Genomic DNA, 25337 nt, shown 5'->3' with positions numbered 1-25337 from the left:
CACCCAGGCGTCGCGCGCCTAAGGAGCGCGACAAAGGAGCCTGCTCCTTTGTGTGCTTCTTAGTGCACTCCCTTAGTGCACTCCCCATAGGTGGGACCCGCTCCATCAACAGGAGGCCAGAAACAGAGCAAAGGTACTGACGCCAAACCAAAAAAAAAAAAAAAATATATATTTAAAAAAAAAAAAAAAAAAAAATGCCCTTTAAATCAGGGCTCTTGTTCCTGCCAGCCCTGTTTGGCCGTGGCGCTCCTGCCTCCCCACCGGTCATCCATCCAGGCCAGAATCACCCCCAGCAACCAGTCAGACAACCCCACTCAACGCTTACTGAGGACAGAGCACTCTTCCAACTGAACCAACAAACTTAAACATCTTTCAGCAATCACCCAAACATCTACTCATTCTGACAGACACCATCTTTCACCCATCCTCAGACACCTCTTGAATTTCCTACAGACTCAGACTCACACCAGTGTGCCTCCAAACCCAGATCCAATCAAGCGCATCTCAGACCAAACTTCCCCCTGAACTCCTCTCACCATGCTCACTTACAACATCCCAATCATCCACAAGCAAAGAAGAACCCCATTAACTAACTCCATCAACGTCATACAAAAAAGAATCATCCCTATCATGACATCACCATTGAACCAACTTCTAGGCCTCATGCTACTCTCAGTAATCCTCTTCAATGCGCAATCCTTAACTAAGAAGACTCACATCCTAAATGATTACCTCTTGGATTCCAACCCAGACATCTGTGCCATCACAGAAACCTGGTTAAAAAACTCGGACATTGCCTTAACCAACCAACTACCTATCCAGACATATGACATCTTCACCTTCCACAGACTCAAAAAAAGAGGAGGCGGACTTCTTCTAGCCACCAAGAAAGAACTCAGATTGACCGCACATACAATCAAGACAGAAGCCAAATTAGAATTGGGTCTAATCAAATCCAAACAACTACAAATTCTGTTAGTCTACGCTCCTCCAGGAGTAGAAACGGACCCCTCTCCCCTCATAGAATCCATTGTGAAACATATTAATTCAGACCTTCCAACAATGATTATGGGGGATTTCAACCTCCATACAAATGCAATACCTCGCTCAACTAACTGTGAAGCCCTCCTCACCACCCTCGGCGCGATGGGATTCACTCAGACCATCAACAGTCCCACACATAAAGTTGGTCACACACTGGATCAAATATTCATCAATTCGTATTTCACTTGTACATTAGAACCTACCTGTACCCCAATCCCTTGGTCAGATCATTTCCTGATAGAATCTTCCTTTTCCACACACAATCAGATGCACACCTCTCCACCCATTTCTATCATTCAATTCAGGAAGGCATGTCCATCTGACATACTCAGCGATCAGCTCTCCAAAGAACTCGCCTACCTAGACTTAGCTAACCCTGACTCAGCCCTATCCTCCTGGCAAAAGATTACAGAAACAGTCGCAAACAAATGGTGCCCAATAATCTCCAAATCAATCAACCCAACAAAAAAGGGAAATCAACCATGGTTCAGCACTGAACTGAAACAGATGAAACAAGATTTACGCCAGAAAGAAAATAGATGGCGCAAAACCCCTAACAAAACAACCCTTTCAACATACAAGGGATTCTTACACCACTACAGGACCGCCATTCTACAGAAAAAAAAGGAATACTATGCAAACAAAATACACCATTTTCAGTATGATGCCCAGGCCCTATTCACTTACGTAACACAAATCACTAAATCGACCTCCCCACCTATTCCAGACGAACAAGCTCTTTCCAAGGCTAATGAACTCGCTTCATTCTTCCAACAGAAGATCTCAAATAACCTCGCCCTCCTTCCTACAAACACAACTCCCCTCAAGGCAGGCGAGAAGTTCAATTCTCTAAATAGACCCAAATTTGACTGTTTCGAATCAATCTCCACTAAAGAGATTGAATCCCTTCTAAAAAAACAGAAACCATCTAGCCATCCGGCTGACAATATTCCATCGAGACTCCTGCTTCTCATCCCAAACTCGATCTCAGGACCTCTGACCAGCATCATAAACAGTCTGCTAACTCATGGAAGCTACCCAGACAGTCTAAAAACCGCTTCACTCAAACCCCTCCTCAAGAAACACAATTTAGACCCAAACGTACTAGCTAATTTCAGACCCATCTCTAACCTCCCATTCGTCGCCAAACTAACGGAGAAACTGGTAAACACCCAACTTTCTGATTATCTGGAAGACCACAAGATCTTACACCCTTCACAATATGGTTTCCATAAATCACGCAACACTGAAACCCTCCTCATTTCACTAACAGACCATATTATCATGGGGTTAGACAAAGGACACTCCTTTTTACTAGTCTTGTTAGACATCTCGGCGGCTTTCGACACCGTCAACCATACCATCTTGTTGGATCGCCTAGCTGATATCGGCATCTCCGGATCTGCCCACAACTGGTTCAAGTCCTTCCTAAGTAATAGGACTTTCAAAGTCAAAATCAATAATAAAGAATCACCCCTAACAAAATCAACTCTTGGTGTACCATAAGGATCCTCCTTATCCCCAACCCTCTTTAACATATACCTCCTCCCCCTCTGCAAACTGTTATCAGATCTCAACCTAATTCACTATCTGTACGCTGACGACGTGCAGATTCTGATCCCCATAACAGAATCAATCTCAAAGGCACTCACCCATTGGAATAACTGCCTTCTATCCATCACCAATCTACTCAACAGCTTAAACTTGGTCCTCAACTCCTCTAAGACAGAGCTCCTCCTCATCTCCTCAAACGATAACAATATCTCCCTTCCATCTCCACACAACTCTCACATTACCTGTAAGCAGGTTAGAGATCTTGGGGTTATTTTAGACAATCGACTAAACCTGAAGAAAATGGTCAACACAACAACTAAAGACTGCTTCTACAGATTACAGGTTCTAAAACGACTTAAACCACTCTTATTCTTCCATGACTTCAGGACAGTCCTACAAGCGCTACTGTTCACCAAAATAGACTACTGCAGTGCCCTTTTCCTAGGACTCCCCAAATCTACCACCAAACCTATACAGATGATACAAAATGCGGCAGCGAGATTGTTGACCAGTACCAACCGCGGCGAACACATCTCACCCATACTCAGGAACCTACATTGGTTACCTGTGAATTTCAGAATTCTATACAAATCAATCACCTTAATCCACAAAACCATCCATCATCAACTTCAAGTTGACCTGGAAATACCATTCAAACTCTACTCCTCTAACAGACCAATTAGAGATGTTCACAAAGGCACTCTGAATTTTCCCCCCACTAAAGCCACACGCCTCGCTACGACCAAAGACAGAGCTTTTTCGATAGCAGGCCCATCTATTTGGAATAGCATCCCATCAAATCTCAGACTGGAGCCTTGCCTTTTAACTTTCAGAAAAAGACTTAAAACCTGGCTATTTCACCAAGCCTTTCCTGATCCTCCAGACAATTACTAGTTGCCCTTCACTCCTACCCGGTCTGGCAATCATTTGCACGAAATGGACTCTGAGACTTTCAGGTCAAAGCACCGTTTATGCTGTTAACTCGTACGTTCTATGGTAACACTACTTATTTATTACCGGCCTTTCTTCCTTCCAGCTTGTTGTAAGCTTCCAAGTTCTCTCTCCCTGTTGATTGTAACTTTGACTTATTCCTACCATTGTTATCTGTCATTTTACTTGAATTGCTACTCCAGTTATTCCCTTGTTATATTGTAAACCGATCCGATATGGTTATTTACTATGAAGGTCGGTATAAAAAACTGTTAAATAAATAAAATAAATAAATATGAGGCCGTTACAATGCGCCCTCCTATCTCGGTGGAGCCCACGGTTACAGAACTACACCGTGCATCTACCTCTACCAGCCAGAGTGCGGAATCAGCTACGGTGGTGGTTGCAGCCCGGCCATACGAGCCGGGGGTCAAAAATGTCCTCCCCATCCTGGACACTGCTCACCACAGATGCCAGCCTGAGCGGCTGGGGAGCACACTGCGAAGAGCTAACTGCCCAAGGGCGGTGGAACACAGTAGAGTCGGGGTGGAACATCAACCGACTAGAGGCATGGGCAGTCAGGTTAGCCTGCCTGCGATTTGCCCACAGACTTCGAAACAGAGCAGTCAGAGTGATGTCAGACAACGCCACCACGGTGGCAAAAATCAACCGTCAGGGCGGAACCAGAAGCCGACAGGTATCCTTAGAACTAGCCCCCCTGATGGCTTGGGTGGAAGCAAATCTCCAGGACATCTCCGCCGTCCACATCGCCGGGAAGGACAACACTACGGCAGACTTCCTCAGCAGAGAAAGCCTAAACCCGGGGGAATGGCAGCTGTCATCCATGGCCTTCCAGATGATTGTGGATCAGTGGGGGACTCCGGGCATGGACCTACTAGCGGACAGGTCCAACGCCCAAGTACCCAGATACTTCAGTCGCAGGCGAGATCCTCTCTCCCACGGGATCGACGCCCTGGTACAGCCATGGCCTCAGGGGATCCTGCTATATGCCTTTCCCCCATGGCCCCTGCTGGGCGCCATTATAGACAAGATTCAGCGGCACAGAGGCCTAGTTCTTCTAGTGGCCCCGGACCGGCCCAGAAGACCCTGGTATGCAGACATGAGAAGACTACTGGCAGGGGATCCTCTACCCCTGCCTCCTCACAGGGACCTGCTACGACAAGGTCCCATCCTCCACGAGGATCCAGCTCAATTCTCTCTTACGGTCTGGCCATTGAGAGGGCTCGACTGAAGAAGAGGGGATACTCGGCGTCGGTAATAGATACACTCCTCCGAGCACGCAAGTTCTCCACATCAGTCACTTATATAAGGATCTGGAGAGTATTTGAAGCCTGGTGCGAATCTCATAGCACCAATCCGCATGCCGCTAAAATCCCCCATCATTTTGGATTTCCTGCGAGATGGGCTTCAGAAGGGTCTGTCCCTCAATTCAATCAAGGTCCAGGTGGCAGCGCTATCCTGCTACGGCCCCAGGAGTGACGGCAACACCATTGCCACACACCCAGACGTGGCACGTTTCCTGAAAGGAGTCAAGCACATTCGCCCACCACTGAAGTGGCCAATGCCCCTGTAGAACCTCAACCTAGTTTTGGAATTCCTAGTGGGACCCGCCTTCAGACCCCTCCGAGGCCTGTCCCTCCGTTTATTAACCTTGAAGATGGTGTTCTTGCTGGCCGTATGCTCAGCACGCCGCATCTCAGAGCTACAGGCGCTGTCCTGCTGCGATCCGTTCCTCAGAATCACCCCAGGGGCTATCCATCTTCGCACGGTTCCTTCTTTCTTACCCAAAGTAGTCTCACACTTCCACCTCAACCAAACCATATCGTTGCCAACCATGGAAGGTTTGAAGAAATCGGAAGCAGGTCGAATACTGTGTCATCTCGACATTGGCAGGCTGCTGTCCAGATACCTGGAAATGTCGGAAGCAGTACGAAAGACGGACCACCTGTTCGTCCTTCACAGTGGGAAGAGGCAGGGAGAAGCAGCCTCACGGGCGACTATTGCTCGATGGATCAAAGAAGTTATCAAGGTGGCCTACGTAGAAGCGGGAAAACCACCACCTCTACGGGTCAAGGCTCACTCTACTAGAGCACAAGCGGCCTCCTGGGCAGAAACTAGGATGCTGTCGCCTGCAGGGATATGTAAAGCGGCAACGTGGTCCTCCAGCCATACCTTCTCCAGATTCTACCGTCTGGACGTCCAGGCCAGGGAGGACACAGCATTTGCAAGGGCAATCCTAAACAGACCTCGGGCAGCCTCCCACCCAGTCCGGGAGTAGCTTTTGTACATCCCATTTGTTCTGAGTCCATCTGCTACACGCTAGGAAATGGAGAGATTACTTACCTGATAATCTCGTTTTCCTTAGTGTAGGCAGATGGACTCAGCATCCCACCCGGCTGCCGATATACATGGGGATTCACCCATTCAAGGTAAGCCATGTTTTTCTTACATAGGGCATCCACCCTGCCGGGTATCGACGCCTTCCGGTTGAGAACACTGGCGGTCTCCAGCTACTGTCAATCGGTCAGGTTAATCCTGTTAAGTTGATCAATCGGTCAGTCACACATATATCCATAATGCTTTTGCAAGGAAGATTACTGAGCTTCTGTACTTCCTGCAGGGGTATATGTACTACGTGCTGACATCAGATCCGTCTCCAACTGCTAGCACGAGCACACTATACCCATTTGTTCTGAGTCCATCTGCCTACACTAAGGAAAACGAGATTATCAGGTAAGTAATCTCTCCATTAGGTTCCATATTAGGAACTTCCACCCATGAAAGAGATCTGGATGTCATTGTGGATAATACATTGAAATCGTCGGTACAGTGTGCTGCGGTAGTCAAAAAAGCAAACAGAATGTTGAGAATTATTAGGAAGGGAATGGTGAATAAAACGGAAAATGTCATAATGCCTCTGTATTGCTTCATAGTGAGACCGCACCTTGAATACTATGTACAATCCTGGTCGCTGCATCTCAAAAAAGATATAGTTGTGATGGAGAAGATACAGAGAAGGGCGACCAAAATGATAAAGGGAATGGAACAGCTCCCCTGTGAGGAAAGACTAAAGAGGTTAGGACTGTTCAGCTTGGAGAAGAGACGGCTGACAGGGGATATGATAGAGGTGTTTAAAATCATGAGCGGTGTAGAATGGGTAAATGTGAATCTGTTGTTTACTCTTTTGGGTAATTAAAGGACTAAGGGGCACTCTATGAAGTTAGCAAGTAGCACATTTAAAACTAACCGGAGAAAGTTCTTTTTCACTCAACGCACAATTAAACTCAGAATTTGTTGCCAGGGGATGTGGTTAGTGCACTTAATGTAGCTGGGTTTAAAAAAGGTTTGGATACGTTTTTGGTGGCGAAGTCCTTTACCTGTTGTTAATCAATTTGACTTAGAGAATAGCCACTACTATTACTAGCATCAGTAATGGAAGAAGGCGTTGCTCACGCAAGAAGGTTTGTACAACGAATAAAAAAAAGAAAAATTAACGTGCTTTTGGAAGAGTGTACCTGCATAGTGGACACAAGAGTGAACACTCCCGAGATCCCTGAAGCAGGCAGGACTCTGCCAAAACATGGCCGATGTCGGGCAGGTGGGTTCGACCTCGCAGGAGCGGTAATAATCGAATGATAATATAAGGAACTAATGAACACCTGTTTAGTGAAGTGGGGAAAATCCCACGTGGGTTGGACAAACAGCCGGGGAGTAAAAATAAAGCACAAAAAAAGCAAAAATTAAAAAACAAATAAGTTGATTTAAAGAATAAAATACAGGAGCTATTAAGTGGGACAACCACAGAGCTTTTGTCCAAGAGATAGCGACTGCACATGACTGCGCATCTGGAGGGTCCCTTGATCAACGGTTGTTAAAGATCTTTTACACAAGGGAACGAGGTTGATAGTTGTGTAGTGATTACTAGCATCAGTAGCATGGGATGGACTTAGTTTTTGGGTACTTGCCAGGTACTTATAGCTTGGATTGGCCACTGTTGGAAACAGGATGCTGGGCTTGATGGACCCTTGGTCTGACCCAGTATGGTATGTTTTTATCCACCATCTCCCTTTCCCATCAGCAGCATCATTGTTCCTGCAACCGTCCCAAGCAGCAGAGAGCTCCCAAGGCCCAGCTGGCTCCCCAGTCAACTTAGGGAGCATGGTCCACTTACCCGTACCTGTGGAGATGGATCTGCCGGTCGGGGGCAGGCTATGTTTTTTTGCGAACCAGTGGCCCAGTATAACCTTAAACCAGTGGGTTCTTTTCATCATCCATCAAGAGTACTGATTGAACCTATTGGATGCCTCACCAAATTGCCCTCCAAACCCATTTTGGGGTCCGGTAGCGAATCAGGAGGTATAGCTAACTGAGCTCTCCTCCCGCTTAATGGCCAGAGCAGTCAAACCCGTTCCTCCAAGGCAAAGAGGACGAGGATTTTACTCAAAGTACTTCCTGATTCCAAAGAATACAGGGGGACTCTGTTCCATTCTAGACTTAAGGGCCTTGAACAGATTTATCAGAAAGGAGAAGTTCAACATGGTTTCTCTGTGCACCTTAATCCTCCTTTTACAAAAATGGGACTGGCTATGCTCCCTTTATCTGAAGGATGCGTACACCCACATAGAGTTCTTCCCAAGTCACCAGAAGTATCTCCAATTCGTGGTGGGAAAACAGCATTTTCAGTATCAGGTGTTGCCGTTTGTGTTCATGTCAGGCCCACTGATCTTCAGAAAATGCCTGGTCAAGGTGGCGGCACATCTCCGCAGGATGGGGCTCCATGTTTTCCCTTATCTGGACGATTGGCTGGTCAAGAGCACATCCCAGGCAGGGGCTATCATGTCCATATGCTTGACCATCCGGGTGTTGGCATCACTAGGGTTTGTCATCAAATACCCAAAGTCCCATCTCAACCTGACACTTAAATTGGACTTCATAGGAGCCCTGCTAGACACAACTCAGGCCAAGGCCTTCCTGCCTCATCAAAGGGCCATTACTCTGATGACCATCACGGCAGAGATCCAGCAGAGCCAGCAGGTGTCAGCTTGTCACATGTTGAGATTGTTGGGCCATATGGCCACAACCATTCATGTCACTCCCTTGGCACGATTGGTAATGAGCAAGGTCCAATGCACTCTGAGGTCACAGTGGCACCAGGCCACGCAGAGCTCCAGAATCTCATTCAAATCACCTCTCCTCTCCAGGACTCTTTGTCCTGGTAGTAGGTACTTTTGAATCTGGAATGGGGGATCACTTTCCAAGGTCCTCGTATCCAAATTGTCCTAACCACAGATGTGGGCACCTTTGGCCTGGGAGCTCAAGTAGATTGACTCAGCACCCAGGGTTTCTGGTTTGCCCAGGAAAGCTGTTGGCAAATCAATTTCCTGTAGCTCCGGGTGATCAGATACGTTCTATGGGCTTTTAGAGATTTGCTGTCCAAAGTTTTTCTGATTCAAACTGACAACCAGGTATTGATATGGTATATTAACAAGCAGGGAGGTACAGGGTTGTACCTCCTGTGCCAGGAAGCTGTTCAGACCCTGGTCCATGGGCCTTGTCCTCCAGGATGGTGCTCAGGGCTATTTTCCTGGCCGGAACAGAGAATGCGCTAGTAGACAGACTGAATCATGCCTTCAGACCCCATGAGTCGTCCCTGGACCCCAGGGAGTTGCGAATTGGATATTCCACCTCTGGGGAGCTCAGATGTGGATCTCTTTGCATTCCCTTGCAACAGAAAGATGCCTCTGTTCTGCTCCCTGTACAGGACAGATGGCAAACCAGCCTCAGATATCTTTGCCCAACATTGGGTTGAAGGTCTTCTGTACACAACCTCTCACTCCCTTAGTAGGAAAGTCTCTCTTGAAGCTTCATGAGGACAAGGGGACTATGATCCTTATAGCCCTTTATTGGCCAAGACAGGTCTGGTTTCCACTCCTGTGGGAATTGCCCATTCGGAGTCTGATTGGTCTGGGGACTTCCCTAGATCTCATCACACAAGATTGAGGCAGGTTGAGACATCCCAACCTCCTAGGCCCTGTCGCTCAAAGTCTGGATATTGAGAGGTTAATATTGCAATTGCTTGAACTCTCGGAAGATGTGTGTTGGGTCCTGGTGGCTTCTATAAAGCCTTTCTCTAGAAAGTCATAAGGACTGAAGGTGGAGGAGGTTTTCCGTGTGGTGTGAGCAGAAGGCTCTAGATCAGTTCTCCTGCCGCACACAAAAAATGCTTGATTATCTTCTACGCCTATTGGAAGCAGGCTTGAAAACCAACTCTGTTGAGTTCATCTGTGTGCAGTTGGCAAATACCACCATGGTGTAGATGGAATGCCTTTCTCTATACAGCCTATAGTTATATGTTTCATGTGGTGCCTGCTTCAAATGAAGCCTCCCCTAAGGCCTCCTGCTGTGTCTTGGGAGCTCAGCTGATGAAAGTTCCTTTTGATTTGATGTGCATCTGTCACCTGAAGCACCTGACCTGGAAGGTCATATTTTTGTTGGTGGTCACTTCAGCATGCAGGGTCAGCGAGCTCCAGGTCTTAGTGACTTATCCACATTATACTAAGTTTTATCATGATAGGGTGGTCTTGCATACACACCCCCCAAGTTCCTGCTGAAGGTGGTGACTGATTTCTATCTTAACCAGTCCGTCGTCCTGCCAGTATTTTTTCCCAGGCCCCATTTGCACTAAGGCGAACGAACCCTGCAGAGTTTGGACTGCAAGTGAGCCTTAGCCTTCTGTCTGGAGTGTATAGTAGCCCATAGACAGTCCACCCAACTTTTTGTTTCTTTTGATAGAAATAGGTTGGGCATTGCCGTTGCCAAACAGACACTATAGAATTGGCTAACAGATTGCATCTTCTTCTGTTATGCCCAGACAAGACTACATCTTGGGGATCATGTCAAGGCTCATTAAGTCCGAGTCATGGCAGGATCGGTGGCCCACTTGCGAGCAGTTCCCATGGAGGAGATCTGCAAGGCTGTGATGTGGAGTTCTCTCCACACTTTCACATCTCACTATTGCTTGGATAGGGATGGCCGACATGACAGTAGATTTGGCCAATCTGTTCTTTGGAATCTGTTTGAGGTGTAGAACCCAGCTCTCTCCTGCCTAGGGCCCGTTGTTTGTTTTCAGGCTCTCTCCCCCTCTGTTACCAACAGCATCATTGTTGTGCCCGTTGGCACCTGCTTTGGATGTTTGTTGGTCCCCTTAAAGTTGGGAGCAACCTGTAGCTAGTAATTCACCGATGTGTGATGAGTACCATCCTGCTTGCCTTGGAGAAAGCAGAGTTGCTTACCTGTAACAGGTGTTCTTCGAGGAGAGCAGGGTGTTAGTCCTCACGAAACCTGCCCGCCACCCTGCAGAGTTGGATTTCTCCAATTTTTTGATTTATATTTAATTCTATATTATAAGACTGAAGAGGGACCCATGTGGTTGCATGGTATAGGGCATGCTGGGCATGCTCTAACACTAAACTTTCAAAAGGGAAACTTTGATAAAATGAGGAAAACAGAAAAAAACTGAAATGTGCAGCTGCAAAGGTTAAAAGTGTTCAACGGGCTTGGACATTGTTTAAAAATACAATCCTAGAGGATCAGTCCATATGTATTCCACACATAAAGAAAGGTAGAAGAAGGCAAAACGATTGCCATCATGGTTAAAAGGTGGAGGTGAAAGAGGCTATTTTAGCCAAAAAAACATCCTTCAAAAATTGGGAAGAAGGATCCATCTGAAGAAAATAGGATAAAACATAAGCATTGTCAAGTTAAGTGTAAAACATTGATAAGACAGGCGAAGAGAGAATTTGAAATGAAGTTGGCCATAGAGGCAAAAACTCATAATAAAAACTTTTTAAAATATATCCGAAGCAAGAAACCTGTGAGGGAGTTGGTTGGACCATTAGATGACAAAGGGGTTAAAGGGGCTCTTAGGGAAGATAAGGCAATTGTAGAAAGACTAAATGAATTCTTTGCTTCCGTGTTTACTAATGAGGATGTTGGGGAGATATCAGTTCCGGAGATAGTTTTCAGGGATGATGAGTCAGACGAACTGAACGAAATCACTGTGAACCTGGAAGATGTAGTAGGCCAGATTGACAAACTAAAGTAACAAATTATCTGGACCGGATGGTATGCATCCTAGGTTACTGAAGGAACTAAAAAATGAAATTTCTGATCTATTAGTAACAATTTGTAACCTTTCATTAAAATCATCCATTGTACCTGAAGACTGGAGGGTGGCCAGTGTAACCCCAATATTTAAAAAAGGCTCCAGGGGCAATCCGGGTAACTATAGACCAGTGAGCCTGACTTCAGTGCCGGGAAAAATAGTGGAAACTATTCTCAAGATCACAAATCGTAGAGAGCATATAGAAAGACATGATTTAATGGGACACAGTCAACATGGATTTACCCAAGGGAAGTCTTGCCTAACAAATCTTCATTTTTTTTGAAGGAGTTAATAAACATGTGGATAAAGGTGAACTGGTAGATGTAGTGTATTTGGATTTTCAGAAGGCGTTTGACAAAGTCACTCATGAGAGGCTTCTACGAAAACTAAAAAGTCATGGGATAGGAGGCGTTGTCCTTTCGTGGATTACAAACTGGTTAAAAGACAGGAAACAGAGTAGGATAAATGGTCCAATTTTCTCAGTGGAAAAGGGTAAACAGTGGAGTGCCTCGGGGATCTGTACTTGGACCGGTGCTTTTCAATATATATATATATATATATATATATATATATATATATATATATAGTATTTACTGTATATGTATATACTTTCCAAATCATATATATATATATGATTTGGAAAGTAATACTACGAGTGAGGTTATTAAATTTGCGGATGATACAAAATTATTCAGAGTAGTTAAATCACAAGCGGACTGGGATACATTACAGGAGGACCTTGCAAGACTGGAAGATTGGGCATCCAAATGGCAGATGAAATTTAATGAGGACAAGTGCAAGGTGTTTCATATAGGGAAAAATAACCCTTGCTGTAGTTACATGATGTGGTTCCATATTAGGAGCTACCACCGAGGAAAAAGATCTAGGCATCATAGTGGATAATCCTTTAAAATCGTTGGCTCAGTGTGCTGCGGCAGTCAAAAAAGCAAACAGAATGTTGGGAATTATTAGGAAGGGAATGAATAGAACAGAAAATGTCATAATGCCTCTGTATCGCTCCATGGTGAGACCGCACCTTGAATACTGTGTACAATTCTGGTCGCCGCATCTCAAAAAAGATAGTTGCAATGGAAGAAGGTTCAGAGAAGAGCAACCAAAATTATTAAGGGGATGGAACAGCTCCCCTATGAGGAAAGGCTGACGAGGTTAAGGTTGTTCAGCTTGGAGAAGAGACTGCTAAGGGTGGATATGATAGAGGTCTTTAAGATCATGAAAGGTCTTGAACGAGTAGATGTGACTCGGTTATTTTCACTTTCAAATAATAGAAGGACTAGGGGGCATTCCATGAAGTTAGCAAGTAGCACATTTAAGACTAATCGTAGAAAATTATTTTTCACTCAGCGCACAATAAAGCTCTGGAATTTGTTGCCAGAGGATGTGGTTAGTGCAGTTAGTGTAGCTGGGTTCAGAAAAGGTTTGGATAAGTTCTTGAAGGAGAAGGTCCATTAACGGCTATTAATCAAGTTTACTTAGGGAATAGCCCCTGCTATTAATTGCATCAGTAGCATGGGATCTTAGTGTTTGGGTAATTGCCAGGTTCTTGTGGCCTGGTTTGGCCTCTGTTGGAAACAGAATGCTGGGATGGATGGACCCTTGGTCTGACCCAGCATGGCAATTTCTTATGTTCTTATGCCCATTGTGGCAAGTCAAAGTTCTAGAAACTTTGACATGTTTCCTGTATTGGGCTCCATCTGATGATATCATCCATTTGTGAGGACTTAACATCCTGCTGTCCTCGGAGAACAGCTGTTACAGGTAAGCAGCTCTGTTTTCTGATGAGTGTGTACATGTTACGTGTGAGATTCTGCGAGAATGTGTGTGCAGTTTATTGGTGCTCTTCTTTGCCTCTTGCACACCAAAGCTTCTCCTTTGATGCCTTCTCCCCCTTTCTTTTCTACAGCCCAGCCAGATTAGTCTGGAAGAGAACATCCTCGTGTCTCGTTACATCAACAACCCCTTACTCATAGATGGTAAGTTGCTCTCAGTCACACGTTGTTCCTTCCTTCCCCTTTACTCCTCAGCCATGTGTTGCTCGCCCTTTCTCCTTACTCATAGACGGAGCCTCACCCTGTTGCATATGGCACTTGCTCCTTGCTCGTAGACATGGAGATCAATATTCTGCCGCCATGTCTGGGATTTCAGGCAGAAGCCAAGCTAGTTGAAGATTCAGAGTTGTCCAGGTAACTTTAGGCTTGCTGTTTACCTGGAAAGAGTTATCCAGGTAATTCGAAATGTCAGAGATGCCTGGACAAAGGGAACTCCCAGGGCTGCCTTTTTTTGTGTAGGTAAATTTTGTCCAGGCAATGATTTGCCTGGATGAAATTTAACTGGGAGCAAGGGAAAAATGTAAACTACTGGGGGTTGTCTGGCTAACTTCAAAAGTTAGCTTGAGAAACCCTTAGACTAGTGAACTCCAAGGGTCATTCTGAGGCATACTTTGCTCACCCCTTCCCTTTTGCTCATACAGGCCGATGCAATATAGTGCGCTCAACTGAGCGCACAGCTTTACGTGCGCTTGGATGAGCGTTTTGGACATGCGTCCAAAACCCCTTGGACAATAAGGGGATTAGCACGGTCAAACCAGCACGTAGCTAATAGCGGTCATCACATGTAAATTCATGTTGATGAGGCTATTAGCGTTTACCCCCAATGCAAAACATTGCTGCGTGGCCGCTGTACCCATTTCAACACTGCAAATTTAATGCCTGCCTGAGAGCAGTGCTGAAGGGCAGACAAAAAAAATCCAAAAATCCTGCTTTCTGTGATTCCACCTATTAGTATCCTAGCCAGACTAAATAGGAGGAGCCACGGAAAGCAGAATTATGTCCCGTCTAAAGGCTTAACAACAAATTAAAAAAATCCTGTTTTCTGTGGTTCCTCATAGGGGAATCTCAGAAAGCAATATCCCCAAGGCGGGCCCAATTGGAACCCCTGCCAGCAGTGAATACATTAATATTAAGTGTTGGGCAATTGATATTAATTTATTTATTAAGGCTTTTATATACCGACTTTCTTGATACAAATCAAATCAACTCGGTTTACATCGAACAAGCAGTAACTATAACCAACAAATCAACAAGAGACAATTCGAAGGAGCATAAAGTTCTCACAGGACAAGCAGGATGGTTGTCCTCACAAATGGGTGACATCGAGGATGGAGCCCAACCACGGAAAACTTCTGTCAAAGTTTCAGGAACTTTGACTGGCCCCTACTGGGCATGCCCAGCACGGCACTTACCCTGCAGCCAGCAGGGGTCTCCCTTCAGTCTTCTTTTTTCCGCGCAGCAGTAGCCACGCGGTAGAAGAGCTCTTAACCATGTTCCTGACAGGAATTTGGAATTCGTTATTCTGAAGAAAATTTGCCCCTCAGGGGTCTCCCTTATACAAATTTTCGGTCCGCGGAACTTCGGTGAGTTTTTGCCGTCGTTTGGTCGACTTGCGTTGAGTTTGGCCCTCGAGGCCTGTTGGCAGTCGACAGTCCCGCGGCTAAATTTTTGGGCCATGGCGTCGGGGTTCCGTTGGTGTCCGGACTGTACCTGAACTATGTCAATCACGGACCCCCACAGAGTCTTGTGTTGGAATCACATTTGTGCCCGATGGGGAGTTCCCCAACTGGACCTCATGGTGACCCATGTCAATGCCAACACAGACCGGTTCTTCAGCCGAAAGAAGGAAATCGGAGCAGAAGGAGTAGACACACTAGTCTGCAAGTGGCCAACCAGAATCCTCCTGTATGCCTTTCCTCCATGGCCCATGATCGGGCGCATAGAGGACCATCCTGGTTCGGTAATTCTGGTGGCACCGGAGTGGCTGCGGCGGCTATGGTTTACGGACCTGGTATGGTTGGCGACAGATGGCCCGCTACGCCTAGCTCATCTGCCGAACCTCCTGCGACAAGGGCCCATTTCCTAGCGTGTAGCCAGATGAACTCAGAACAAGTGGGTATAGTGTGCTCGTGCTAGCAGTTGGAGACGGATCTGACGTCAGCACGGGTACATATACCCCCACAGGAAGTGAAGCAATTCAGTAATTTTTTACAGTCTAGTGTACTGATGCTCAGACATTAATGAAAAAAAAGCAGGTCTGCTTCTACGGCCAAGTTCATAAGCAAAGCACGTCAAGCAAAACTGTAATGGCCTTTGGTGGTTTTGCTGATGGTAGCTTTCAAGTTTCAGGCGATTGTCAATTAGAACTCCTAGGTCTCTCACTTGTGTGGTTTTTGGCGTGGCTGGATGAGTGGGTGTGATGGAGCTATTCTCTGGTGTGATGAGCAGGAGTTCCGTTTTGCATGAATTTAGTACCAGGTTGAGGCTGTGAGAAGCTGTTTGATATTTTGGAGGCATGTATCCCTATGAGACAGTGTTTTCGCGAGGGACTCCTTGATGGGGATCAGGACCTGGATATCATCAGCGTAGAGGAAATGTTGAGATTGAGGTCGGTGAGAAGTTGGCATAAGGGTAACAGGTATATGTTAAATAGGGTGGGAGACAGGGATGAGCCCTGAGGGACTCCTACTGACGCGGGGTTTAGTAGAGTGAGGATTCTTGTTCTGGATCTTAACCTTGTATCCTCTATTACTGAGGAAGGTTCTGAACCCACGAGAGTGCAGTGCCTGAGATACCTATGGAGACTAGCTGGTTGATGAGTAGGGAGTGATTGACGGTGTCAAAAGCTGACGAAAGGTCCAGTAGGATCAGAAGGAAGGCTTGTCCTTGTCGAGACCCAGGATGATGTAGTCTGTCATGGAGATGCGGAGGCTTCCGTACTTAATGCTTGCGGAATCCGTATTGTGATGGGAATAGTAGGTTGTTGTCTTCAATGTAGTTTGAGAGTCGTGGGTTACCAGTTTTCCGTCTCCAAAGCAGTTTGGACGCTCCGTCACGCTCGCTGAGCGTTCTTCCAAATTCCTAGCAACTAAATTCCTAGACGATATCTTACTAACGACGAGCCCCGCACTCCTGCGGTGTGATACAGTCGGTCCCTCCCCCAGTTGGTTTCCCGAGGTGATTTCCATGGTCCCTCGGAGATAAGTGCCTCGGTCCGGTGGCCGACTCGCGGCAGGGACCCAGCCCCTGAGCGAGAAGGGCTCGGGCGCGGCCTAGAGGCAGCCTCAGTCCCGGCGTAGACTTGGCCCCCGAGCGAGACGAGTTCGGGCGGGGCCTAGAGGCAGCGGGTGCACCTCCTCGAGCGTGGCGGTGAAGGTACTCACCCTCTCCCCCCGCAGCTGGAGACCGCCCGGGTTGCAGCCGGGAAGCGCCGAAGACAAGGTAAGGCGTATATATTTACTTGTTGGTCTCCGAGGATCTGAGGAGAAGCAGAGTGTGCCTCTGGGGCATCAGCCGGCTTACCTTTAACTACATATCTATTTATACCTTAAAAAAAAAATCATAAAAAATTGGTAGGACAAGAGTTGATTCTTCCCCATAAGTAATTTGTTTAAATGACTTTTCCATTTTGCCCAGCACTGACGTCAGGCTGTCACCGGTCTATAGTTTCCTGGATCATCCCGGAACCCTTTTTAAAAATTGGCGTCACATTGGCTACCTTTCAGTCTTCAGGAATCATGGCTGTTTTAAATGCCATGATTCCTGAAGGCTGCTGGTAATAGGTAAGTGACTCATGTATTAGTTCTTCTAGTACTCTGCCACTTTTCTCTCCCCTTATTCCTCATGCATGCATGCAATCATATTTTGTGGTGTATGTGGGCATTTTTGTGCAAGCAGTGCTTTTAAAGTCAGCCTGTATGTCTTCAAAACGGATTAGAAGTATGTACTTACGTAATTTTAAAACACATGCAATAGAGGAAACAAAGAAAAACAGACAAACAACTGTGCCAGGTAAAGTGGGATCTAGGACTAGCTGCTCCATAAAACAGTTATTTATGGCATCTAGAAACCTAACCTCTAGCATGTCCCAATGTAACTGACCCAGCCAATTCTGAGGTAATTGCAGTCACCTGTTTTATTATTGTGTTGCCAAATCTATTTAAATTTCAGCTGTCATTTCATGGTCTGTTTCTTCATTTTGGCCAGCTTGGGAGTCCCCATTTGTGTGATTAACGTTATCCTTCTTGTCTGTAAGAAGTGTCTGCTATGCTAAATCAGCCACACAATCCCTCCCAACTTCCTTTTTAGTATTGAAGATTTGCTTAATATAAAGACTGAAGAGATTTGTGTGATGGACTCTGGGAGAGCTTTTCTCTTTCAGCACCAGAGGATGATGTCACCTACTTGTGTGGCTGATTTATCATGCTGTTTACCCTGTTACAGGTGAGCAGCATAGCTTTCTCCATGTTTTGTAGGCAATGTGCACTGCAAAGCTCCTGGACTGTTCTTGCTAGCCATATCTGTCTCCTCAGCTGCTCTTGCTTTTCCTGTAGGATTCAAGTTTGATGTTCGTCTCTATGTGTTGGTAACCTCCTATGATCCTCTTGTTATCTACCTCTATGAAGAAGGCTTGTCCAGGTATGTATCCCTTGCTGCATGTCTCACAATGAGTTGTGCCTGCTGCTGTTGGAAAAGTGCCACTTGTGGGCCATGAATCAACGTTTTCTGTGCTGGTCACAGATTGTAAGGAGAATCTGCTTTATTATTGTCTAATTAAATCTGTGTTTCACTTTGAGGGACGAAAAAGATAAGGGGCAGAACAGAGCAGGGGAGTAATGGATAAGGAAGAAGGGGGACAGGCTGTGCTGGGTCAGGAGAGCAGTAGGTAAAGTGTAAGGAAATGGGAATGTGCATGGGTTCCTGGGAGGAGAACAGAAGAGCAGTGGGTAAGAGAGTATGAAGGGATAGGAAAAAGGGAGCAAGTGAGATTGGGTAAGGAAAAGGATGAGTGTGAAGGGCTAGGAGGAAGAGGGAATGACAGCAGCTGGTAAGGGAGAGAGGGTGTAGGGGTTAGGAGGAAGGGGAGAATGAGCAGTGGGAAAGGGTGTTAGGGATAGGAGGAAAGAGAATGAGAGCAGTGGATAAGGGAGAGGGGAGCAGGTGGTTGGTTTTTTTTTTTAATTCTTTATTGATTTTTAAATTTACAAAAATTAATATGCAAAATATGAAAAACAAATGGATGACTGAACATTGATTTTCATTGAGCTCATATTAATCAAAATTTAAAGAAATTAGCCTCCATTATAGTCCATAAATCAATATAGTACGAATTGCAAGGATCTGAAACTTAGAGAGACCATAAACAACAAACAATCTTCATAGGATAATAGCATGCACATCTACCAGCTTCACATTTCTATTACAAGTTTATGGGAGACAAAGTAGTGGGGGTTTTTGCCTGAAGAAAAGCCTTCAATTGTTCAACTGTAAAGAAAACATTTAATTCTGCCCCCCTCTTTAACACGCACTTACATGGAAATTTCAGCGTGAAATTATAACCTAGAGAAATTATTTCAGGGCATAGGGCTAGAAACCCCCTACGCCTCTCTTGTGTTATGGAGGAAAGGTCTGGGAAAAGTTTTACATTTCCATTCATAAACGAAGTTTGGAATTTCCTGAAGTAATTTTTCATAATATTCTGCACATCTGCAATTGTTAAATGACAACAAAAGGGTGGCTGTATCCAGCTCTAGAATTGAGCTTTCTAATATTTCAATCAGATTATTCTGCAGATTTAATCTATTAGAATTTGCGGAAGTTTTAGGTAGGAAATTGCATTTATTAATTGCAGGTAAATTCCCTTCCTCAAAACCAAGGACCTCTTGAAGGAATCTTTTTAAGGAAACATAAGAGATTTCTCCCAAAATTCGAGGAAATTTTAAGATCCTTATATTTAGATGTCTGGTAGTGTTTTCAAGCGCTTCCACTCTTCTGGTAAGAAATAGTCTATCTTTAACGACTGCAGCTTTAAATGTTAAGTTCTCACGTTCCTTCTCCTGTAAAGTCGAAACTTGTGTTGAAATTAAATCAACCTTCTTTTGAAGCTCATGAAAATTTTGAGTATTTTGAGATGCCAAATACTCAACTTTATCGTTAAGATTATTCATCGTTGTAGCAACCCCCACCATCAAGTCCCATATGGCAGCCATTGTAACAACCTCAGGGCGTTCAGGAATCCTTACGGAAGTGATTATCCCCTTGTACAGGTCCTTGGTGAGGCCTCACCTGGAGTACTGTGTTCAGTTCTGGAGACCGTATCTCCGAAGGGACAGAGACAGGATGGAGGCGGTCCAGAGAAGGGCGACCAAAAAGGTGGAGGGTCTTCATCGAATGACTTATGAGGAGAGATTGAAGAATCTAAATATGTACACCCTGGAGGAAAAGAGGAGTAGGGGTGATATGATACAGACTTTCAGATACTTGAAAGGTTTTAATGATCCAAAGACAACGTCAAACCTTTTCTGTTGCAAACAAATCAGCAGAACCAATGTCAGGAAGTATTTCTTCACAGAGAGGGTGGTGGATGCCTGGAACGCCCTTCCAGAGAAAGTGGTGAAGACCAAAACTGTGAAGGATTTCAAAGGGGCGTGGGATAAATACTGTGGATCCATAAAGTCTAGAGGATGTGAATGAAGAGAAGAGGCATGGGGGTGGCTTGAGGGAATGATGGCTACTACCTGGAGATGAATATCCTTATTCAATAATGCGACTCCAACATTGCTCTATGCTTCAACGGCAAGAGGAAATGTGGAAAAAAGAATTTGCAACCACATAAAAGCAGGGGAGTAGCTGGCTTGTTACGGCGGTTACTACCTCAAACCAAAAAATACCTGATACTTCACTTTCAATGCAAATCCAGCATAGCTCTCTGCTTCAACGGCAGGGGAGGAAATTTGACAATTCACGCATATTCAGCATAGCCCTCTGCTTCAACGGCAGGGGAGCAAGTCTGATATTTCACTTCAGTGCAAAGCCAGCATAGCTCTCTGCTTCAACGGCAGGGGAGGAAGTTTGACACTTCATGCATATCCAGCATAGTCCTCTGCTTCAATGGCGGGGGAGCAGGACTGATACTTCACTTTCAATGCATAGCCAGCATGGCTCTCTGCTTCAACGACAGGGGAGAATGAAGAAAGATGGATCTATATTCAGGCAACAATCAACAAGGACTGAATTACACAGTCTGAATAAACAGATAAGCATGGGTGTAGCTTGCTTATTGCGGTGGTTAATACCCCTAACTAAATTAAGCTATTTCACTTAGATGCAGTTCCAACACTGCTCTCTACATTAGTGGTGGGGGTGGAAGGGAAATAGAATAAAAAAAGGTTACTAAGAGCCAAGAGAAACAGATAAGTATGTGAGAGAAAAAAAAGTGCGAAAGCTTGCTGGGCAGACTGGATGGGTTGTTTGGTCTTCTTCTGCGGTCATTTCTATGTTTCTATGTTTCTTAGGGGCTTAAATTCTGGGGTAATCTCTTGCAGCAATTGCAGGTTATTACCTATAGGACTTACCCCTACTGCCCCTTCTTCCCGCTCGGTTCTTGATGTCCCCACGCTGTTCGGCACTCCCGTTGCCACCGCAATTGCTGGAACAGCCTGAAAGGAACATGAGCCCTGAGCTTTGTGTTGGGGCTGGTCTGAGATCTGGGCTCAGCGTTGTCTCGTCCGGAGCAGGAACTTCTCCCTCAGTCCCCTGCTCCAAGGGTTCCTCGACCGCTGGGATTCCTGAAGCTGGTGAGTTAAGAAACCGAATGATTTCTTGCTGCATTGCCGAAGATGGTGGGGGTATTGAGGGATAAACCCTAATTTTCCCCTTCCTTTTTGGAGGCATAAGGTAGAAAGGATAATAGAACATAAGAACATAAGAAATTGCCATGCTGGGTCAGACCATGGGTCCATCAGGCCCAGCATCCTGTTTCCAACAGAGGCCAAACCAGGCCACAAGAACCTGGCAAGTACCCAAACACTAAGAAGATCCCATGCTACTGATGCAATTAATAGCAGAGCTCTCTCAGCTCTTACTCGCGACGTGCAGCCATCTTGGATCCTCAGGAATATGGGGGAGCAGGTGTTTTAAGGGAGTGGGTGCATGTATAGGGATGTTTCAAGTAGAACACGAGAAAAGAGATCAAAAAGGTGAAAAATATGTGTAGGCAGGATTTGATGGAAGAGGAGCAAGAGTGAAAGACTGGAAGATATCAGTCTCTATCCTTGCATGGTTAGACCTGGATATGCAGAAATCATCCAAGTGATACAAGCACTTTAAATAGTACTTTATTTTAGGTTTCTGACATTTTATTAGGATTTTGTGGGTTCACAATGTCATCCAAGTACCTGAACAGCACATCTGGTTTGCATAGACTAGAAGAAATCAGTTTGAATGTCTCAGCTTCAGGCTTAAACTCAAATTGTCAACTGGCAGAGCTCACAGTGCTGAGGGAAGACTTTCCTTAGAGATACACATGCATTACACGAGCAGGAGTAGAGGGGAGAGTACATCCCAGCAGCTTTCTCTGTTTACTGCTGCTCTCCCCTTGCTCTTGTTTGTCAGGATGTTAAACTGCTCCTAAAGAAGGCTCTAGAGGACCCCAGTCAGGTTATGTAAAGAGAGAGATCCCTAAATCTTTGGTTTCATCTGCGAGGGCTCCTTCTCAGACAGCACAAGGAGAGGGTTGTCTTAAAATAATTAGTGTTACAACAAACTGTGAAACAAAAGTTAAGATAGCAAAAGCGAAGAGAGAGAGTGCTTCCCCTGCTACAAGTTCAATGCCCTTGTTATATATGTAACTTTGCTTGTTTCGGCCTTCTTGTTTGGTTACACTTGTTAATCCCCTAAGTTCCATGTAAACCGGCCTGATGTGAATTCCATTCGTGAAGTCCGGTATAGAAATATATATTAAATAAATAAATGTAATTTTATGATCTATTCTCATATAACGTCTCATTAATTTTTCTATATATGGTAAAAAGCTAACAGATTCTCACAGGACAAGCAGGATGGTAATCCTCACATACGGGTGACATCATCAGGATGGAGCCCTCACGGAACACTTTGTCAAAGTTTCTAGAACTTTGACATGGCACACTGAGCATGCCCAGCATGCCACCTAACCCTGCATCCACCAGGGGTCCCCCTTCAGACTTTTTTTTCTGTGCAGCAATAGCCAAGCGGTTTGAGGAGCTCTCGCAACTATTCCTGACAGGATTTTTACTCAAGGAATTTTTTCAAAAATTTATCAAAATTCATGCCATCTGGGGTCCCCCTTTTGACTATCAGTGCTCGCAAACGCAAGGTAAGGCTTTACCTCGTTTTTCGCAGTCGGTTACTGACTGTTCCCCTTCTTAGGCTCGATGGCCACCGACCACATTGCGGTTACATTTTTTTCAAACTTGATGGCGACGGGTTTTCGGCGGTGCCCTGACTGTCCGCGGACGATGTCCATTATGGACCCGCATCAGGTATGTGTCCTGTGCTTAGAGGGTTACCCATGACATCGCGAACTGTATCAATTGCGCCCAAATGATGCTCAAGGACCACCGGGCTCACTTAGAAAAAATGGAGTTTTTGTTCCAGACTGAGCAGCCTACCCCTTCAAAATCATCGGCGTCATCGACTCCATCTCTGTCGACGCCTCGGCACAGACCGGCCTCCAGCGATTCCTGGCTGCCTAGTTCTCTGCCGAAGCAGTCTACCTCGACGTCCTCAGTGCTGGACCAGCCTGAGCACCGAGAAAAGCATCGACATTGGAAAGCTTTGTCTGCCGATCCAGCTAAGGCATCAGCATCGGTGGAGCCACCGAAGAAAGCCCCGCTTGGATGAGCTGCCATCCTCCTCTAAGCAAGGGTCACCGAGGCATACCCCACCTCCAGTGGGACTGGGAGCCGTGATTCCACCTTCACCGGTGGACGCTCCAGCGACACCAGTGCAGCCTCCAACTCCAGAACTGGTCCTCCAAGCACCAGCCTTCCGTGAGGAATTGAACCGGATTGTTCAAGAGGCAGTCGTCCAGGCACTGTAAGGAGTCCTCCATAGGTACCGGCATAGACTCTGGTTCCAGTCACCGACCCGATGCCCATGGTGCTGGCTCCACTACTGGACAGGTTGGACACGCTCATCGGAGCGATTCCATTGGTGCCTCCGAAGACACCGGTGTACTCATCAATGCCGATCCCCCTTTCATCGGAGGATGAAGAAACACCGACGCCGGATTCTGTCCCAGGACCATCAGGAGTTCCTCCACCGAAGTGGCCACTGAGATCACCGGTGCCTATCCCTTCTTCGGTGCCGCATCGGCCTGTCTCGGTTCCTCCTCCGATGCCGTCGGTGCCACCTCAGATTCCCTCTGTGCCAAGACCGGATTCATAGAGGGTAGGCCTTTTCCTTCCTTCAGGAGGCCCGCCTGATGCAGGAGACCAGCCATATCAGTCCTGGTCTGTGGATACCTCTGATTCCTAGGATACTGATGATATTCCTTCTGAGCCATCTCCTCCTGAAGAGAGAAGACGTTCTCCCCCAGAGGATTTGTCGTTCATTAGCTTTATTAAGGAAATGTCCGAGGCCATTCCTTTTAAGCTTCAGACTGAAGAGGATTCCAGACACAAAATGCTTGAGGTTCTCCAGTTTGTGGATGCCCCCAAAGAGATGATGTCTATACCTCTGCACAAAGTCCTCTTGGACCTTCTCCAACGCAACTGGGAACATCCAGGGACAGTGCCCCAGTGAATCGCAAGACCGACCTACTTAGTTCAATCTGCTCCTGGGTTCCAAAAGACCCAGTTGTCGTACCATTCTGTGGTGGTGGAGTCTGCCCAGAAGAAGGCGAGAAGACCTAGACCTCATTCTTCCACACCTCCTGGGAAGGAGCAGAGATTCCTGGATGTCCTGGGGCACAGGGTATTTCATGGATCCATGCTCATTTCTCGTGTTGCTGCTTACAAGCTTTATATGACGCAGTACACGAGGAACATTTTCAAGCTTCTCCAGGACTTCTCAGACTCCCTGCCAGATGAATTCCAGGAACAACTCAATGCCATCTTCAAAAAAGGCCTCTATGCTGGAAAGCACGAGGTCCATGCAGCGTACGATATCTTCGACACATCTTCTAGAGTGGCTGCAGCTGGTATAAGTGCCAGAAGATGGGCATGGCTCAAATCTTCGGATTTACGACCTGAAGTTCAGGAGCGATTGGCAAATCTCCCCTGTACTGGTGATAATCTTTTCGGAGATAAAGACTGTCACTCAGTTCAAGGACCACCACGAGACATTACGCCAGCTCTCGTCTGTGCCCTCTGATTTTCCCTCCACTTCAAAACAGCTGTTTAGAAGGGAGCTTAAGAGGACAACCTATAAAGCTCGTAGGTATTATTCTCCCCCCCCCCCCCCCCGTCTTGCAGTCGCCCAGCCAGACCGTACCAGAAAGGTCAGGCTCGCCAGTCCAAACCTCAGAAGACCCAACCAGTTCCACAGCCTGGCCCTGCGTCGGGGGTTTTGACTCCCTGCTTAGAGACCAAGCATCAATCTCCGCTACCGTCTCTGCCAGTAGGCGACTGCTTGTGCTATTTCACCACCATCTGGCGCACGATCACAATGGATCAATAAGTCCTTTCAGTGGTGTCTCAAGGTTACCATCCCAACTTCCTTTCAGTGCTATCGGACTCCCCACCTTGGCTGGGGTGGGGTTTATCTGACCACTTACCAATTCTGGAGGAGGAAAT

General features: G+C 46.1%; 1 protein-coding gene across 1 annotated transcript in view; it reads left to right on the top strand.

Annotated features, from left to right (window-relative positions):
- Nucleotides 1–25337, top strand: part of TTLL5 (tubulin tyrosine ligase like 5) — a 798469-nt gene that overhangs the window by 146094 nt on the left and 627038 nt on the right. The window contains 2 exon segments of the mRNA XM_029598396.1: nt 13635–13704; nt 18114–18198. Coding sequence (XP_029454256.1) covers nt 13635–13704; nt 18114–18198 — 155 coding nt within the window.

Source organism: Rhinatrema bivittatum, chromosome 4 (assembly GCF_901001135.1).
Source record: "Rhinatrema bivittatum chromosome 4, aRhiBiv1.1, whole genome shotgun sequence".
NCBI lineage: Eukaryota > Metazoa > Chordata > Amphibia > Gymnophiona > Rhinatrematidae > Rhinatrema > Rhinatrema bivittatum.
The sequence above is the reverse complement of the archived record's forward strand: the minus strand, read 5'-3'. Positions and strand labels throughout refer to the sequence as shown.